The sequence below is a fragment of the Artibeus jamaicensis genome, unplaced genomic scaffold (genome assembly GCF_021234435.1).
Source record: "Artibeus jamaicensis isolate MK-2021 breed Jamaican fruit bat unplaced genomic scaffold, CSHL_Jam_final contig_3243, whole genome shotgun sequence".
NCBI lineage: Eukaryota > Metazoa > Chordata > Mammalia > Chiroptera > Phyllostomidae > Artibeus > Artibeus jamaicensis.
The window spans coordinates 1,276,528-1,296,507 of NW_026521766.1; the positions used below are offsets into that span (position 1 = coordinate 1,276,528).

At 32.2% G+C, this 19,980-nt stretch overlaps 1 protein-coding gene across 17 annotated transcripts in view; it reads right to left on the reverse strand.

Moving 5' to 3' along the window:
- The window catches only part of PPIP5K2 (diphosphoinositol pentakisphosphate kinase 2), a 66,749-nt gene that overhangs the window by 35,587 nt on the left and 11,182 nt on the right, over window positions 1-19,980 (reverse strand). For 13 of the 17 annotated variants that reach the window (XM_037142667.2, XM_037142664.2, XM_053663653.1 and 10 more), the window contains exons 3-17: window positions 17,225-17,420; window positions 14,576-14,666; window positions 13,192-13,277; window positions 11,964-12,118; window positions 10,665-10,766; window positions 9,349-9,510; window positions 7,851-7,972; window positions 6,443-6,544; window positions 5,300-5,386; window positions 4,230-4,305; window positions 4,033-4,142; window positions 2,781-2,866; window positions 752-877; window positions 488-609; window positions 92-274 (exon numbers count right to left, since the gene is read on the reverse strand). In XM_037142667.2, the coding sequence (XP_036998562.2) occupies window positions 92-274; window positions 488-609; window positions 752-877; window positions 2,781-2,866; window positions 4,033-4,142; window positions 4,230-4,305; window positions 5,300-5,386; window positions 6,443-6,544; window positions 7,851-7,972; window positions 9,349-9,510; window positions 10,665-10,766; window positions 11,964-12,118; window positions 13,192-13,277; window positions 14,576-14,666; window positions 17,225-17,420 (1,806 nt within the window). The remainder of the gene's footprint in view (window positions 1-91; window positions 275-487; window positions 610-751; window positions 878-2,780; window positions 2,867-4,032; window positions 4,143-4,229; window positions 4,306-5,299; window positions 5,387-6,442; window positions 6,545-7,850; window positions 7,973-9,348; window positions 9,511-10,664; window positions 10,767-11,963; window positions 12,119-13,191; window positions 13,278-14,575; window positions 14,667-17,224; window positions 17,421-19,980) is intronic. The other 4 variants (XM_037142665.2, XM_037142662.2, XM_037142675.2 and 1 more) reach the window with 1 other exon arrangement.

The window sequence follows — 19,980 nt, forward strand, 5'->3', positions numbered from 1 at the left end:
TTTATAATACAATAAAGGCTAAGTTTATGTTTTCGTACTTTTCTTTGGTGTGTATAATATTTTACACGTAAAAGAGTTTGCTAAGACCCACCTTTTCATAATCTTCTGCAGTGAAATCTCTATCTTTCTGCAGTATTTCATGAAGTCTTGCTTTCACACGCTGCTGACAACTGCTCAGGGAGTCGCTGTCGCTGTCCAGAAGACCATTCATGTTTGCGCTTTTTACCATCTGAACAAGAATGGGGGTAAGCTCTCCTTCGAGTGCCAAGAGCCCCTAAACACATTAAATACAGCCAGCACAGATTTAAAGTTAGTATGTGAAACAGAAAATATCATAACTTTATTAATAATACAGTTTATCACTGCCATTTCAGGGCTTTAGTTGGAAATTTCAGATTTGGAAACTTAAAATATTGCCTTAGTAAAAATATGAGAAAATGCAGTATTAGATGAAAATTCTACTAGTTCTAAAAACAGAGATGTGTACCTTTGCAAAAGCAGCTGCAGTCATCTGCACTCGTCCTTCATCAGAGGCATATATTTTGAGGTCATGCCGGTAGGTACTATGTAATCTAAGTAAACCACAACCAGGAAATCCTGCATAATCTCCTGAAAATAAATCCTCAAATCACTTAAGCTATATTTTCGTTTCACTGTATTTCTATAAATATTTAATAAATCTCAAGATAAGTGAAAGACTTGAAAATGCAATGTATAAATTTAACCAAATTAGAGAAACTCCAAGATTTACCTTGACCGCCAGGATACATACACCTGAAAGCTCTTCCAAGTTCTTCGGCCTGGACCCTGCCTGCAGGGGTTAGTTCTCCTCCCCATTTTAGAACCAAAAGTAAGGATGGTTCTTCTCTTCGGCTGTCTAAGGTACATGTGAATGGATAAAGCAAATGTCAAATTTGTTTCTTTTAAACAAACATATTTCAAGATTTTTTTTTCTTTGTGGTCTCTTCTGCGGTGGAATATGGTCCTTATGTATTATATTGTTCCTTAAATGTACCTCTCTTTGTAGGCTGTTGCTTCTGTCGGAAATACCGAATTGTTCCACCAGTTAAAATCTTCCTAAAATTTCAAAATGTCCTCCCCACTGTAGGAATAAAACCCCCAGTTTTCTGAAAGGAAGTATTGCTTCTTCCTTCACTGCTCTCACAGTGGTATGGCGACAATGGTACTTGCTCAAAGCATTGAACTGTGCAGCATTTGCTAGATTAAGAGTTCCTGATGTCCAGGGAACTCTTTATGTCAAGAGGTGAAGTGAAGACGGTGTATTCCTTTTTTGTGATGCATAACCCTTAGGAAGACGTAAGATCATAGAACTTAATATTTATTGTAATTTACATTTATGGGTGTGATAAACAAAAAATATAGCCAAGAGCAGATTTTAAAATTGACTTGTGAAATGTTTAATAACTTCTGTACATCTAAAACTAATATAATATTGTAGGTCAACTGTAGTTTAAAAACAAATAAAAATAAAACTTGGAATTGTAAAATCTCTGTATTTCCCAGACCGAGTATTTTCTTAGATTTTAGAGGAGGTAACATAAGACAGTGAGTTTATATTTAATTTTGACTTGCCCTTTATCATGCCTAATATCTGTGTTCTTTTACAGAAACAAAGGTAATTTAAAAATAAACAATACAAGTGCTAAACAACTTCACGATGATGCACTACAAGGGATATAACATCACTCTTTCCCCTGGGGCTACTTAACAGTTACATGTGCTTTACCATGAAAAACAGTATGAATTTATGACTCTTTAATTTACGGAATGTTTTTTAATCATAAATATTACAATATAGGAAATTAAGCTTATTGTTATTAGTTACCAAGTATGCTAAGAGAAGAACATCAAATTTTAAAATATATAAAGATCAAAATAGTTCGACTTCAGTTTCTGTGTAAGATAATCATTTCTTCAACTTTTGTTAGTATAAATAATACCACTTTGAATATCCCAATAGATCAATCTTACTCTAATATCTGATTACTCCCTTAGGATAGATTCATATAAGCAAAATTAAGGTCAAAGCATATAAACATTTTTTGAAGTTTCTGATATACGGATATTGACAAATCACTGTTCAAAGAGTTATGTCAATTTATCCTCCTACAAATAGACTAAAATCCTGCCACATTATATTCTCATCAGCACTTGTTATCACCAGTTTGAAAAGAATAAAACAACCTTGCCAGTGTGACAGACAAGTGGTTATTGTTATAACTATATGAAGTTATTGGGGATATGCATTTCTCCATGAAATAGCTTCTCTAACCTCCAGCCCTTTTTCTTTTAAAAGGTAAATGCATTCATGGACTTCTGCTGACTGCTCTTAGAAGTTTAATTGTATTTAATACTTATTCTAATTTACTGGGTGGGAGAAAATATCTATTTTACTACATGTTGATTCTGTATTTTTTCAAATAGTCTTTTCATACTTTTTGAGCTTTCATCTTCTTCTAGCAAAAGAGGAAAAGGCTCATTAAATAACATTTAGTTATAAATAAATAAGCTTTCTGAAACAACCCCTGAGTAATAGGAAAGTCCTATCAGTTATCAAAATAAGGAAATCTACACTTTACTTAAAGAATCAAGAATAAAATCTATACTTTAGATAGAAAGCAATTAACTGAACTCCACTAAATAGCATGCCAGTCCTTAACTATAGACAGAACTACTAGACAGAAAGGGTCCAAATGTAATCAACAATGAGTAGGAAGTTCCTACATGTAATTAAAACACAGTAAGTATTAATGACATACCTTCCTCCTCACTAGATGTTTTAGGACAACCATGAGGGAGATAGGTTAATTGTACCTTACGATTTATTCCAGAAAAATGGCCATACCTGTAAAATAAAATGGCAAACAGAATGAACAATATTCAGGAAGTATTCAATATGACTTCCTAGAGAAAAACTAAAATCCATTCAGAGAAAAAACTAAATCTTACATATTAATGCCTCCTGCTTTTTGTAATTACGTTGTTGAATTCTTCAGAATACCCTAGGAAAATAGCTGTACCATAGGCAGTCATTCTAACCACCATAAAAATGAAAATACAAAAAAAGTTTCTCTACAAAAGTTAGCTTTGGATAACAAAAGTGAAGAAATATATAAAAATATGAACTATGTGTCTTAAAAAGATAAAGAAAATAAGAATTTAAGTGGTCAAAATTGTGTAGCTTTTAATAGGAATACTGGTGGTACCTACTTGACCTGATTAAGACATAGTTCAAAATTATTATTATTATTATTTAGATTTTATTTATTTATCTTTAGAGGGGAAGGGAAGGAGAGAGGGTGAGAAGCATCAACCTTTCGTGCGTCCCCTGCTGGGAACCAGCCTGCAGGGAACCAGCCTGCAACCCTGGTATGTGCCCTGACTGGGAATCGAACTGCGATTGTCTAGTTCACAGGCCCGCACTCAATTCACTGAGCTACACCAGCCAGGGCTTGAAATTATTATTTTTTAAAACAGCGTTGAATCTGTGGTCAAGTGGGCAATGTGTACTTCATCTTAAGTAGTACCTCAGGGAACATCCAAATTTGATGTCATTTTTTTCATCTCATTAAAATTAAGAGTAAAACTAAAACAATAACTACCAATATAATATGTTTTCTCACTGGTGAAAATAAAAATCTCATTAGCCTTTCACTAATGTCTCCTCAGCTACAATGATAAAAACAAAAAGATCAAACTGTGAAGGAAATGAACATGAAAGGTCACACATATTTTTTTCTTTTATTATTTTAAAATATTTTATTTATTTATTTTTAGAGAGGGGGAGAGTAGGAAAAAGAGAGGAAGAGAAACATCAGTGTGTGGTTGCCTTTCATGTGCCCACAACTGGGGACCTGGTCCGCAACCAGGCATGTGCCCTGCCTGGGAATAGAATCAGCGACCCTTTGGTTCGCAGGCTGGTGTTCAATCCACTGAGCCACACCAGCCAAGGCATTTTTAAAAAGCATTACAAGTCGTTATCAAAATTAGAAGTTTCAAAAAGATGCTCACATCTCTAACACTGTCTTAAGTTGTTCAAGTTTTGACTTGTTTTCTTCAATGTCAGAATCATTATTCTGTCCCAGCTCCATAAGAAGCTGCCGTGCAATATCCAACACTTCCTATAAAATAAATTAAGAAACAATTAAATTTTTGTGTAACTTTGCCATTAGCAATTTAAAACTCAACATGAAATCAAATGCACTTGCCTGTAATTGTTTTGGCTTTTTAAGTTTTAACTTCCCAGATTTATATCCATCACACTTTTCAAAAAGATCAAAAAATCTTACAAAAAAAGACAAGAGCACGATTAGTCATTTGCAATGATTAATATTACCACTACATACTTAAATCAATTATAATAAATAACAGGCATAGAACTGTAAATGATAATAAATGGTAGATATGGGACTTGGAGTCTTTGGCTTTCAAATACTACACTGTGTGTCTTCTTACCTCCCTTCACTATATCATGTTGCTTCTTTACTTTTATTGATAAACTTCTGCATTTTCCTAAATCATATCAAACCAATAGTCACTAGATTATTTTTTGAAGTTTTCTCATGATGGAAACAACATATAATACAAAGTATGTGTTCCTTAAGTCACAACATACATTAACATATATTTTTAAATTTTTAAGAAGATTTTATTTATTTTATTTTTAGAGAGGGGAAGGGAGGGGGAAAGAGAGGGAGGGAGAGAGAGAAATGTCATTGTGTGTTTGCCTCTCACATGGGCCCCACCTGGAACCTAGAGTGTAACAAAGGCATGTGCACTGACTGAGAATGGAACTGGCGACCCTTTGGTCTGAAGCCCATGCTCAATCCACTGAGTTCCACCAGCCAAGGCCACATCCATATTTTAAAATATGTTTCAACACATATTTAATGGCTCAAATTTTATCATTTCCATGTCGAATATTAAAAAGAAAAAACATAAATTTTCATTCTAATATTCTAGACGGGTGGGAGGTTAATGACTGTCAAAAAGTGCTATGAGAGAATAATGAACCAAAATGAAGTAGAACGCCTTTACAACAGTAAATGAAAGTCAGGACAGACTGATGGTCATTCATGGACACTGCCAAAATAATTTTCAGATGCCGATATGTATAAGTATTTTAAGTGAATTTGGTTTGCATCCAGTGGTTTAAATATTAATGGCCAAGAAATGGTGACAAACGTATTTTCTATATGATGCATTAATCAAAATAGCCAATCATCTATCAAAAATGATAAATTATCTCCTGAGTGTTAAATTATTCCTTAAGACATACTTTTGATGCCTCACTTCCATCTTCATTTTTTGCTTTGGTGTTCGATCCCCATGACGTATGACAGCTATGACACATCGAAGTTCCATCCTGACATTAAAACACAAAACTCACTCAATTTTTGCCAAAGATTTATGTTGTATAATTCAGAATAATACAACATCTGATTATTTATTTAGAGCCATCTCTTACCATTTCAAGATCCTCCCTACAAAGAAAAGTACTTGTAACAACCGATTTTAATTTTATCAAATTAAACCCTAAAAAGGCTACAAAGCTGAAGATGGAGTAACACTAAACTATGAAATACCTCCAGAGATGATAAACAGCAATTGTAGGCCTCATTAAATACCTGCTCTATAACAATAGCTATTATATATTGAAATTTCATTCCATTAAAACAAAATAAAGCTTTACTGTGTTTATTTTGCCCATGCAAGAAGAACAAGTGTTTCCAAATCAAATTACTGGAAGATAAAACGGAATGCTAAGGTATAATTTAGTGTTTGCCAAACTGTGGACCACAGAACACAATCCTGCAGGATATTAAAAGTTACCTAAAAATATTTGTGTTAAATAAGTTTAAAAATATGGGTTTAAAAACAAAATTAAATATTTTTGCCCCCCTCAGGACTTCTTGGAATATTTAATATGCTAATATATAAGTCTCTAACCAGTAAATGTGAAGATCACCGACTCACCTGAATAACAGGTGAATTTCAAGCAGTATCTTTCACTGGAATGTTATGAAACACTTTGGCAATATTGGTATAGTTAAATTTACCTCAAAATATAACTGTAAATATTTTCTTCACATGCTAAGAGTATGAAAGTTGTATGGCCACTGACTGTAAAGCTTTAAGTAATGCACCTCTTGTGACCTCCTTTATTTTTACAGTTTAACGCAACAGTTCTATAATTATCTAAGCATTTTCCAGGATTGCATCTGTAACAATATCAAAGATTTTTAGTCCAGGGGAACCCTTGTAAAAGCATATACTATATTGCTCCATTTGCAAGGTAAATCATATGAAAGCACACCCACTAAAGTATCTAATAATCACTCAGAAATTTAATCTTTATTGCAATAGCACAGACTAATGGAGAAAACCCAAGGAGTTTCTAAGTGAAAATGTTCAAACTTACATAGTTCCCGATGTAGTTGGTACAATGGGGATATCTTCAGCTTCTAAGGGTATTGACCAGGGGATATGAAATTGTGGAGCAAGCTCTCTCATCACAATATTGCTTTAAGAAAAAGAAACAAAATCAAAAAGTAGTTCCTTTTTAGACAAAATTAGGTACTCAATGACAAATAGTAGAGAATTATAGGAGTTGAAGTCAAACCATCTAGTGATTATGCGACAAAAGCACATAAAAAGTAACCCAAATAACCAATGCTAATCAAGAAATATTAGATCAGCAGTTCTAAACTAGTGTATCAGAATACACAAATGGGATGCCATAAATTTGGAAGTACTTATTTACATACTTTAGTTTAAAGATTAAGTCACAGTGGATTCAAATAACTAATTGTAACTGAATCAATCTACTTTATAAAGGTTCTGAAATCTAAGATTATCTCCTCTCTGTGGCCACTAATCATTTCTTACCAATTTATTGATCACCTATAAAACTATTCTAGATACCAATGCCCATTTTTAACAAGTTTCTAACATATTTTACTAATAGGGTTAACAATGGAAACACAGGGAAATGGGTTTAAGTAATTATAAATTATTTTTGTTTAATTTAATATTTATTAATGCTAAAATTTAGTAGGCTGCCCCAAATTTCACTTTATAGTGAAATTTCAAGCTTCAGCATGGGCATAATCTGGACCCACTGTATAAACCTTTAAAAAATGTTAAAGTATATATTTCATTAAAACATATAACAGCAGACAACAAATTTAAAAAAAAATCAATAAAAAATACTTCAGTCTCCAGTATTTTAAATGTAAGTTCACAAATCTTTGAAACATGTAATAAAAGCTGGCTCCACATTTTAAAGAGTAAGTTTTTATGGCTTTGTCATATGTACTTTGAAATGTTTTAAAAATAGTTCTTGCTTCACAAGTCTTCTACATCAAGTTATAAGAAAACAGGTCAAAGAATAAAAACTGGCATTTCTATCAGCAATAATTTCTTTTATATTCACATGATAATTTCATGAGACAGAGCTTTAAGTAACATGCTTTTAGAAAGAATCATCATTCAAAAGAATCCTGAATTCTAAATATTTCTATTTCACTGTGGTTATTTATTTCACGAATGTTAATTTTGTGCCATGTAAAGAAAATGAAACTATAGCATGTTTAAATCTATAAAGTTAAAATACCTTTAAGCTGTTATCTATTCTGGTCGTAAATCTACCTTTGATTAACACAAAGTAAAGTTCATGATTTCACATGTTTTTGGAGATGTCATTTTATGAACAATGATTTTTACTGCAGAGTGCTAACAAAATCCTAATCATTTGATGTTTACAATTATTTATTTTCCAAATAACTAGTATGCATTAGCTGTAACAAAGATAAAGAAAATATTCTTACCCAAGTATTTTTGCACAATCATCATAGTATTTCATGGAATTTTTCACAAAGCTGAAGCCATTGACATCACAGACATAGGACTGTCCATTGGCCCGTAACAAATCAAAGCCACAAACTGTTTGCTATTTAAAATAAATGACAAACTTCAAAGTTCCATTTGAATTAAGATTCACAATTTTCTAGTCTTATTAGAACATATCAAATTTTATAAATGCTTAAAAGTACATTAATTACTGTTTACTAGTTTACTTCATAATAAATAAAAGAAATTACTTATTTGTAACTTGAGTACTCTGAAAATATACACATATAACTCATGCTATATAATCACTACCACAAAGCCGATGTGGAACAATAATGTTTAGGGGATAAGGGAGGCTGAAAATATTACATATTTTACCTAGTTCTTCAATTTAATTTTTAAAAGTCTTTGATAAATTTTGTACTAGCAGGAATTATATCACTTTAATAAAAAAAACCCATAAAGGAAAATCAATTTTAAAGATATATCCTGAGGAAATATCCAATTATCCCTCTGAATCTTTTAAAACCTGACAATGACATACTTGCGCACATCTGAAATAAATTTGGGAGAACAAAACAGTTTGAAAGGAATAAATTTCCTGTTCAAGCTCCCAAAATTTTCTTATCTTCTATTTTATATTCAAATCATCACATTGTTAGTACAATGTGATTTTAAGTCATGGCTTTTGGAATCTTGGAAATATAAGTTAAAAAGATGTATATGAAATTAGTAAAACATATTTACGGGCTAATATTCCTGCCATAAATGAGACCTAAAATTATTAAGGCACAAAGAATTTATTTATTTTTTACTAACCAATAATATATACTCATCTTTAAATTATATTTTCAAGGCAAAACTTCAAAAAGGTGAAGTTTATCCTTTATCAGACACAAGCTGCACAACTTGTATTTAAATATTTACAGTAGTAAAAGCCTAATGATATAAATTAACTGAGGGAATTAATCGAATTTCAGAAGTAAAGTTTTAAGAAATAAATTCACATTGCTTTCATGAACATATTTCATCATCTACAATAGGGCCAGAAAAACTGGTTATCACGGCTATAATACTGAGGACCCTTGTTGCTCAAAAACAAAAGTTAATCAATTCTATGGGTAAATAATATTTGGAACCAGTTTTAGTTTTAATATGTGAAATAATACCCCTAAACACTAGGTAACTCTACTGTTAGTTAAGTTTTCCTCTGTAACTTTAATTTCTGAATAAATTGACATAGTTCCCTTTTATATAATACAGATTGAACACAGAAACACAAAGGCCTTCATTTATTATATATTTGTATTACTGGCAAAGAATCCCTTGAAGAGTACATATACTCTTCACCCATCACTTTTATTTTCTCAGCTTACTTCTCCTATTACCAGCACAAATAACAATTATTTTACTCAATAAAGAAAATTAGGATTCCCTTAACAAGGGTCTATATGGGCTATATAAATAACATCTTACCTTAAATGCAAGGCAGACTTTCCAAGCGATTAATTTCTCTCGTGCGTTGAGAATAACAGGGTATCTCACCTCTTTTCCTTCACTATCTCGTTCCACTTTGCCATCCAGTGCTGGCGATTTTCGAGCTTCAGCATGGGCATAATCTGGACCCACTGTATAAACCTTTAAAAAATGTTAAAGTATATATTTCATTAAAACATGTAACAGCAGACAACAAATTAAAAAAAACAAACAAAAAAAAATACTTCAGTCTCCAGACTATGCTTTTACACATCTTTCTATTTAGATGCCAAAAGCTTTTTATATTTTAGAAGAGGTGATAAACAATTAACTATATGGCAGAAATGATAGGGTGAAGTTCTATTCTCTATGGCAAAAGATTGCACTGAGCATTACAAGGGAACAAGGGTGTATATGATGTGACTTCTCTCAAATTGTTTTAGTTTAACAAAGGAGAGTAACAAATAACTACAAAAACATTATGGAAGGAAGTAACTGCTAAAAGAAGATTAAAAAAGGGGGGTGGTGAGGATAGCATAAATCTGAAGGCGGACAAGAGAGGAAAAGGTGCTCTAAGCAAAAGCGGTAAACACAGACAGGGCAAAAGCTTGAAAACAGCATGAGCTATTCAGGTAAGAGTAAGTTATTTGGGATGGCTTACACTGTAAGAAATAAGATTCGTAGGACAAACAGAGGGAGAGTGTAAAATAAGTATTGTGCATGCCAGCTTTATGAATCTGATTATTATCCTGTGGTCAGAGAGGATCCACAAGAAAATTTTTAAGAAGAGGTTCATGATCAGGTTTAAGAAGAAACACTCTGGTTAGACAGACTGGAAAAAGGTAAAGCAATGAAGACCTTATTTGTCACCAAGAGAGTTTTGACAACCCATTACAGTTGTTGCATAGCTCACATCATCATCTATGCTAATCAGTGTCTGGAAACTGAGATGGCTATAGGCCCTCAGCCACTGTATTTCATTACCTAATGTTCTTTTAAAGAAGCATACACATTATTGTATCACAAGTTGGTTTTCAATATTTTGATAACCCTGTTTCAATAAAACTTATCTCCTTTTTAATCTTGTATGATTTATTTTAATCATTTAAAAACATTATTCTAAGAAAGAATTACTTTAAAAAGGGTCTATAGACCTCAGACTGCCAAAGGCATTTGTAGTACAAAACAGATGAAGAATCCCTTGTCAAAAAGAAATAGATCACAGGTTAGACATAGCTAAATAAAGGGTAACCTATTTTCTGATATCACTGGTAAATTCTAAATACGAAATGAAAGTATACTTTAATCAACCCTACCTTAACGTCAGTACCATCTGTAGGCATGAACTCTTCATATATATACGAGCCTGTTTTTCGTACACTGCTTTCTGGGGAATAAACACTGCTTCTACTGCCAATCTGAAAACAAAAGATGCCCATCAACACAAAAACTAAAGTATTCCCTTCATTTTCTTAATACCACCCTTTGGCATCTATTTCCATCTTAGACAAAAAATTTTTAATCCACAAATGTTTAACAACACTATGTAGTTGAAACTGTATTTTCTGTTGTAATTTCAACTTACATATAAGTTAAATTGCATTAAAATACAATGAATGTTAAGAATAATGTTTCCAAGATTCAACCATATTGCAAGTAACTTTCAATTCATTCATTTTTAACACTACAGAATTTTCCACTGTATAAACATACCATAATTCATTCACTCTCCTATCAATGTATATCTGGGTTGTTTTCAAAGCTTTAGCTAGTAGAACAACATTGCTTTGAACATTCTTAAAAGTGTCCTTGTGGTACATGTGTGCTACAGTGTTTTTATGGTATATATTAGCAATGGAAATGCTAGGTGATAGAATATGCCTTCATTCAATTTACAAAGATAATGGCAAAATCATTTATAAACTGTTTTAACAATTTAGTCTCTCCAGCAATGTATGAGAGTTCCCACTGCTGTACATCCTTGTCTATATTTGGTATTACCAGACTTTCTAATATATGCCTCTCTAGTGGATATAAAACAGTATCTCATCATGTTCTTACTATGCATTTCCATAAAGAAATTTTTAAGAGTATATGTCAATTTTTCATCCTGACATTTCCTGCCAACAACATATGGGCTTGTGTTTGTTTCCCAACTACCTCTGTCTTTTTAATCTTTGCCAATACAAAAAGTAGTTCAATGTTATTATCTTCTATGTCTGATTTGCACTTATTTGACTAGGGGGCAATTTTGAGCATACATGAATGTATGTAAAAGTTATTGGTATTACTTTTTCTATGAACTATCCATTTTGGGTACAATTTTTATAGAAGACTGCTGATCTTTACCTAATATTTTATATGACAGGTATGTAAATGGAAGGTAGAAGAAAAATCAACTTCCTGGTATTTTGTAGGCAGAAATTTTGCATAAACAACATTAAGTAACTAAAACGATGGCTTGCTTTTCTAATAAAATATATATCAGTTTTAATAACATATCTAAATGATACATTCTTACTTAATCACAGTTTGAATACATATTTGATTGCTTTTAGTAAAATTTATACAACAATGCATAAAGAACAGCATTCACTAGGATAACGAAGGTTTACCTTTCGAAAAAGTCTTTGACTTCCACCACCAGCAGATGTTGGATAATAAATGTAAACATTGTGATCTTCTGCACTGACTGGCTTTTCTACAAATGGCTTTTGGAAAACTTCCCCATTTACTTCTACATGATCTTCCCCTTCAATTAGACTGCATTCTATAAATCAAACATAATAGCAAGGAAAATGACATATTGTATATTATCTAGATATATTATCATTATTGAGAACTATTACTTATTTAAACAAAAATTACAAAGAAAAGTAACCTTCGATAAAGTACCGATTTGGTTTTAATTAAAAATGCTTATGTAAATAATATATACCAATATTTATGATATATGGCATTAGGAAATACAGTTGTTCTTCAAAACCTTATGGACCCGCCATTAACCATCCCATAGACATCAAAGCTAGATATGAAATAATGCTTACAAGAAAGACTGAAAAATAACTTCAGAATGCTATCATTTCCTGAAAAACGTATGGGATCACCCATATCACAAATACCACAAAACACAAAATTATTTAATTTAAAAAGTAACTCATTCGCAGAGTAAGCAAGCAATCCATTCAGAAAGTAAAATTTTCACCTCTAGACAAACAAGAAAGTTCCGTTATAGATAATAAATGCTATGCCTGTGCATTAATAGAAGCTACTTTAAGGTACAATGAAGTTATAAAAATTCACCCAGACACTGTTATCAGAATATTAAATCTTAATACAGACACACAGTTATCTTGCCTTTTTAGACAAAGTTATATATAGCTTACATGCTGTTTTAGGTAACCAGGAAAATGAAGCAAAGGGTATTTTAAAGTACTAATAAATGGTAATATTTCAAAATTCCTAGTCATCAGAAATTTAATTGTGCCATCTCAGCATTAAGTTTCTAATCCTTAATTCAATAGTCATAGACAGATGACTTGTTTACCCCAAATCAATACAAATTTATGAAAGCACATGATTTAAAATTTGTTTATGATTCTCGGAGATATGTCATACATAAACCAGAGAAAAACAGGATCTGTAACTCCTAAATTATTAGTTAGCCTTTTAGCTCAGTATCACATTTTTAACTGAATACAATGCTTGTTTATTTAGATCATTAAAAAAAATGAATAGAGTACTTTGAATTCTTTATATTCCTTCTACTTAATTATAGAAGGGAAGTGGCTCAAAAGTATGTTGAATGACAGAAACAGCTTGCTTAAAATCTCTTACACTTACCTTTGGGATTATTTGGGTCACGGTTCAAAATTGCATAACGAGGAAGTAAAATACCTTCAGCTTGAAGGATACTATATACTTCCCTCCTGCAGAAAAAGAAAAGTGAACATCTTGATTGTTTTATCGCTGCTTCACAAGTATATCATTGTATGGTTCGTAAGATATATATTTCTGTTTTACCACTAAAAAAGGAATGTAAATTAAGATTTTTATATAAACAAATATGTCACTTAAAATATTGAATAAATATATCACAAATATTCAGCAATTAGAACAAAAACGTATGTATAATATATTAGGTGGCATATTAAAATACTAATTTTTGAAATTGAGAATGTGAATGTATATAAAGGAGTGATTACATAAAGTTGCTATATTGCAATTACAGAATATTACCTAACCATTAATACTCTATATAAATTTAATAACATGGGAAAATACTGACAGTATAAGAGTTGTCTTCATTTTGTAAAATATGAGTGCATGAATGTATTGCTTTCTGTATGAACAAATATGGTAATGTAGTGGCAGCGTTAAATGTCTTTCTTTATGCTTTTATTTTCTTAAAATGAATAAATATTTGCATATATACATGTATTTATATTTATAATGCATAAACATGCATTAATATGCAAACCTAAAAATGTTTAAAAATTTTAGATATTAACAGTGTTACCATCTAAAGAATAGTGAAAAACAAAATAACTATAGGGCCATATATTTTATAAAGTACTTTAATATATATAATCTCATATTGTAATACTAACAAAAAACAGAATGCTAGTGAAATTATAAGACTAGTCATGAGAGTGAAACATTAATTAAATGCAATGCATAAATACATTTATATTTACCATTTCTCTTAGAAATCCATGCTTTTGCATTTCTAAGAGAAGTGGTATGCCTATTAAATGAATGCTAAGATAAATAGTGAAATATTTAAAAAAACAGTTACACTTCACCATTAAAAATCACCTAGTGATAATGAATTAAGGCCTAATTTCTTCATCAGTCACATGATAAATTATTGATAATTTCCATGATTTGGGCAGGATTTGGAAATTAAACCATCTTGGTGTAAAGTCCTTGTCCCACTACTTGTAGAACTACTTGTGACTCTGGGCGGATTAACTCTAGTTAATCCCACTACTTGAGTAGTCCCACTACTCAAGTCTCTAGTCCCACTACTTGAGAACTAGTATCTCTAGTTCTCAAGTCTCTTCATCTGTAAAATTGGGTCTGAATATCTACCTCTAAGAATTATTTCAAGGATACCACAAATTAATGTATATGAAAACACCCAATACCATATCTGCTTAGAGCTGATACTAAATCAAAGTTAATTTTCCTTCCCTCAATCCAGCCAACTTCATCACTCACTCACCTATCTTGTATGAGATACTGCATATTCAAGTCATTGATTACAAATGGATTCCTGAGTTTTGCATAGGCAACTGCTTTGTCCAGTGGAAATCCTAAGAACATATATCATTAACATATTCTGAACAATCTCAAGATAAGTTGACATCTATAACTTTATCGAGTTGAATTTAAACCATCTCCCACAAAAGTTGAATTTCACTAGGCATATAACTCCTTTCTATAAAGGCATGGACTAATTTAACACATAAAACCTGATTTAATGTATACTGTTAAATAATCCTTATTTCCTCCCAATTACCTTGATTGATAAGGCACAGCAAGCCATATATAACCAAATTTAGAGCACTGGCATGTTAGGTACTGTTTAACTATTCAGTCACCTGATAAAGGGCACAACTGCCTCATAAACAAATAGAAATCTCCACATAAATAAAGTATCACAATCACCTGGTGATTTTTAAAAAATATTCACAACTCCCCCTCTCACTTAAAATATTTTGGTACTTATATCTATAAGTTAGCTGATAGTTCAAATTCACATCCAACAGATATATGCTCAAAACATAAAATACATGAGCAGAATAACGCTTGCTGCTATTAGGTCAATGTTAAAATGTCAGATATTAACCACCTAAAATTTCTAGACTTTGCTAAAATTACTAAGTATAATGAAAACAAACCAAATGGTTAATACGGTTTTAAAAAATCTAAAAAAAATTAATGATTATATGTCACTCTCTGCGCTGATAGAAATCTACAATTTTATCCATCAATTCATATTATTCAGAGAGGCAGTAAACCAGAGATTATGAGCAAAAACCAGGGTTTAAATCCTGGTTCCATCTTTTATCTGCTATGTGATCTGGAACAAATTTATTTAAAACCTCTAAGCCCGATTCCTGGCTGTAAATGGGTATTATGTCAGTCTTACCTAGTAGGGTTTTTGAGGAACTAAATTAAAAGTGTATATAAAACACTTAACACAATACCTGCTACAAAAAAAATGTTCAATAGATGTTAACTATTATTCCTTAAATGACAATATTTTAATAAATATTTTATCTAAGTAAATGCATAAAAATCAGCATGCATGCGTAATTTTAGCATTTAACTACAGTATACGACAGTATCTGTGAAGACCTGTATTTTATAGCATTACCAGAATAGTTAGAAGTATTAAAGCATACTAAAATTTTAAAAATCTAGTCAATTAAAGACTCATTCTAATATTCCTTAGTTTCAAAAATTTAAATAGAAATACCCAATACCAACAATCACTTGACCACAAATTATAAATCCTTCCAGTTTTATGAACTCTCAGAAGCATTCTTCACTTGTAAAGATGTCTCAATGCCTGATCTGAGGCCTCCTAAAATAATTCAGCAACAGTTCACTGCTTTGTTGTTAAAGAGGAACTTCTTCCCTTATCAAAAGACAGCACATGAGATATAACTTTAGATAGTCTGATTTTAATAGGCAAGTGGGTTTTGTAGAGAGAACCATGTGGTAGTTAGGGAAGAACATTATCCTCAAGGACAAGCAAATTTTAAGATTCTTTGAAATGATGAGCTTCAGTCTATAAGGAAGACCAGGGCCTTGGCTTCTCTATGAAATAATAAAAATCAATATAGGCTGCAGGAGCAAAAAGGGTCTCAATCCTTCTTGCTGAAGGAGATGCTTCTTGAATACCTAACTAAACTCAGACTTGAACATTACTGGAGACTACATATTTTGGTAATAGGAATGATATAATATGAACACATTTATAAATGAGTGCAAATCTCTGTAATTCTTAGTGAGAAATTCACTTCATTTACAGATCTTAGATTATAAAATTTCAGATAATTTTGATTAGTATATATACCATGAAATACTACTTTACTATGACATAATACTAAAGCTTAACTGATATTTCAGTTTGATTATAGAAAATAGCCAGTAAAATCTAAATTCAAATATTAAGTTCTTAAGAAAGAAATAAAGTATAAATATGTATAGGAGAAATAAAAGATCATTTCCTATTTGGCAAAAGCATAAGGGATAAAGATACTCAGTAATTTAAGAATTTACCCTAAAAATCCTTGAGTTGCAACCAAAAATACATTTGAGGAGTTCATTAAAATCATATTTTTAATAGTGAAGCCTGGAAACCATGTAATTGTTAGAATATTAGATACATATGCTATAGTACACCCACACAATGACACACTATAACACCTTTCAAAAATCAGGTTTTTGAAGAATGATATGGAGAAAAAAACTTCTGATCTAATTAGTAAAAAAAATTAGATATAAAATTACAATTATAGGTATATATAAATTGTGTGTATATATAAATATAAAATTACATGTATAAATATAAAATTATGACTATATGTATATAATGTAAATTATATATGTATATATAATTGTATAAAATTACAATTATATGTATATATGTTACATATATACTGTAATACTAAATGTTTCTAAAAATATATACAAAAAAGGTTGGCAAGAAATATATCAAATGTTAATATTAATATCACTTATCTGAGAGAGTAGGTAAGTAGAATTTTATTTTTCTAATTTACCTAATATTCTACAATTAATATGTATTAGTTTTACAATTGGAGAGAATGTAAAAGTTTCCCTTCCCATTCTTTAATACCTTTAGAATGGAAAGAAATAAGACAATCACATAAAGGCCAGTTTTCCACTGGTTCATTCAAAATAACATCCTCTTCAAATACTACTACTGTAATATATTTAAATAAGGAGATCCGTTCGAGAATTTCCTTCATGGGTTTGGATTTGGATTTCTTTGCCATGGAACATATTCCAACCACAATCTGCCTTTCCGGTGGCTAAAACAAAAAACAAACAAAAAATCAGGTTGACTTAATAGGAATCCAAAATACAGCTGTCTTAAATCTTTTTCAGAAGTAATTGAGACATGTGATGAATTGATAAAAGTGACACAATAACCAAAAAAGTCATTTTTTAAAATTGTATCATTATCATAACATACTTAAAAAGTTTTCTACAGTTATTTTAAGTTTTAAACAAAAATTTTTCAGAACATTTTTACTATTTTCTTTCAAATTTTAAATGTATATATGCTTTTAACTGTCCCTAGTATATTTATTTACCTTCCTCATACCAGAAAGGCGTAAATGAAAGCCAAACTCTAATCCAAGCACAAAGGCCAGTGGGAGCGGGACAAAGAATTCTCTTGACTGAAATAAGATACTGTTCCGACTAGAGCTATGCAGCCTTAAACTATTTCTGTAGACTGAGTTTCACTATTAGTTGGTCAACTACGACAATACGGAAGGAAATTTGGAAGACACACTGGCAGCAGGGGTGTGGACGCTCTGCCACCCCAACTTCATTCTCTAACAGTCCTGTTCAATGGTAGCATTCATCTCTGGCACCCAAAATTCGGCCTGAACTAACAGAGCAGAAAATGGAAATAATTAATAACTATGAGTAGGCCACAGGACTCAGTAATTTATAAAATTACTCAAGATTTATTAAAGTCTTTGCTTCATGTGCTTAGTTTGTATCAAATATATAAAGCAGCGCCCCACTGGGCTCAAATTATATTAGTTACAAAGTTTTACTAGACTTATTATAATCCTAAAAATAAAACTGGATAACATCAGAATAAAGTTGTTATTCCCCTTTAGTCTAGAATTGTATTTCTTCATTGCTCTAAGCATATAAAATTCAAATTGGTTCTGGATTTGACTATAAACCCTAACCTCCCTGGGATGTTCCCTTACTCAGTTCTTTCCTGCTAAAAAGCCTCAACATAGCTCCTTATGATGTTCCCAAAGTGGATATCTTAGACAACAAAAGTACCCTACCTAGTATTTGATTCTGCTTTACAGTTAAAATAAAAGCTAAATATGTTGAATTTTGTTTCATTATAGATCTGTTTAATGAATATATCTGATCATTGGCTAGGATGAGCAGAAAACATTCATATTTAAAATGTACAAATAAACCTACATTAAGGAAAAAAGTTACAGGGGCTTCCAGTTAAGATGCAGATGTAGGTAGACATGCATCGCCTCACTGTATGACCATAAGACAGAACACAACTTAAAAACAAAAAACACCTGAAATTGCCTGAAATTACCTAGAAAAAAACCCAGAACTGTATAGAAGTCTGACAACCAAGAATGTAAAGAAGCTATATTCATCCATATGGGTAGGAGGTCAGGAGATGGGGAGTCTAGGCAGACAGGTTTTGAAGTGGTGGAGGTGATCCAGAGGTGAAGAGGTGGCAAAGTGACAGCAGCCAGGGGAACTGGCAGCCCGACACTCACATGTGGTAAATAAAAATCAGGGAGATACCTTGTGAGTGAGTGAGCCCAGCCTCAGGCCAGACTGAACAGTACTCAGTTCCAGTGCTGAGAAAAAGAAAGCCTCATAACTTCTGCCTGCAAACCCAGTGAAAGTGGGGGTGGCAGGAAGACACTGCCACAGAGCCCTGAATGTTGGGAAAGCCACCCACCCTGGGAACCACAGCCAGGACAGCAGCGGAAGGGGTCCAGTCTCACATGGGAAGTAGGTGAAGTGACTGGAAATAGGGTGAGAGCCAGGCAAACCTCCAGAAGTCATCCAGCAGTGCCACTGTCCCCTCTTCAACACTTCTCTTACACACAGACCACAGTTGCCTGCCCTGGCAAAAACCCAAGGCTTTGGCCCATACAACTTAACAGGTGCGCTAAAATGGAATCGAAGTGGCTCTACCTAGTACACAGACAGAGAAAGGCTGCCAAAATCAGGAGACAAAGAAATATGGCCCAAATGAAGGAATGGAACAGAAACCCAGAAAAAAAGTAAGCAATGAGGAGACAGCCAACCTATCAGATGCAGAGTTCGAAACAATAGTTGTCAGAATATTCAAAGATCTCATTGAACATGGCAAAAGTGTAAGGGAAGAAATGAATGCTATACTTTAGAAATAATAAAAACTCCACAGGAAACCAACAGTGAAGGGAAGGAAGCTGGGATTCTAATCAATGATTTAGAACAGAAGGAAAAAATAAACATTCAACTAGAACATAATGAAGTACCATTCGACCAGAACATAACCAAAACAAAAAAATAAGGAGTGTTTAAGACAACTCTGGGACATCTCCAAAAGGGCCGACATCCAAACCATATGGATGCCAGAAGAGGAAGAGCAACAACTGAAAACTTATTTGAAAAAATAATGAAAGAAAAGTTGCCTAATTTGGTGAAGGAACCAGACATACAAGTCCAGGAAGCAGAGTCCCAAACAAGTAGGACCCAAAGAGGTCCACACCAAGACACATCATACTTTAAAAGGTTAAAGACAGAGAGAGAATCTTAAAAACAGCAAAAGAAAAGCAGAGAGTAACCTACAAAGAAGTTCCCATGAGACTATAA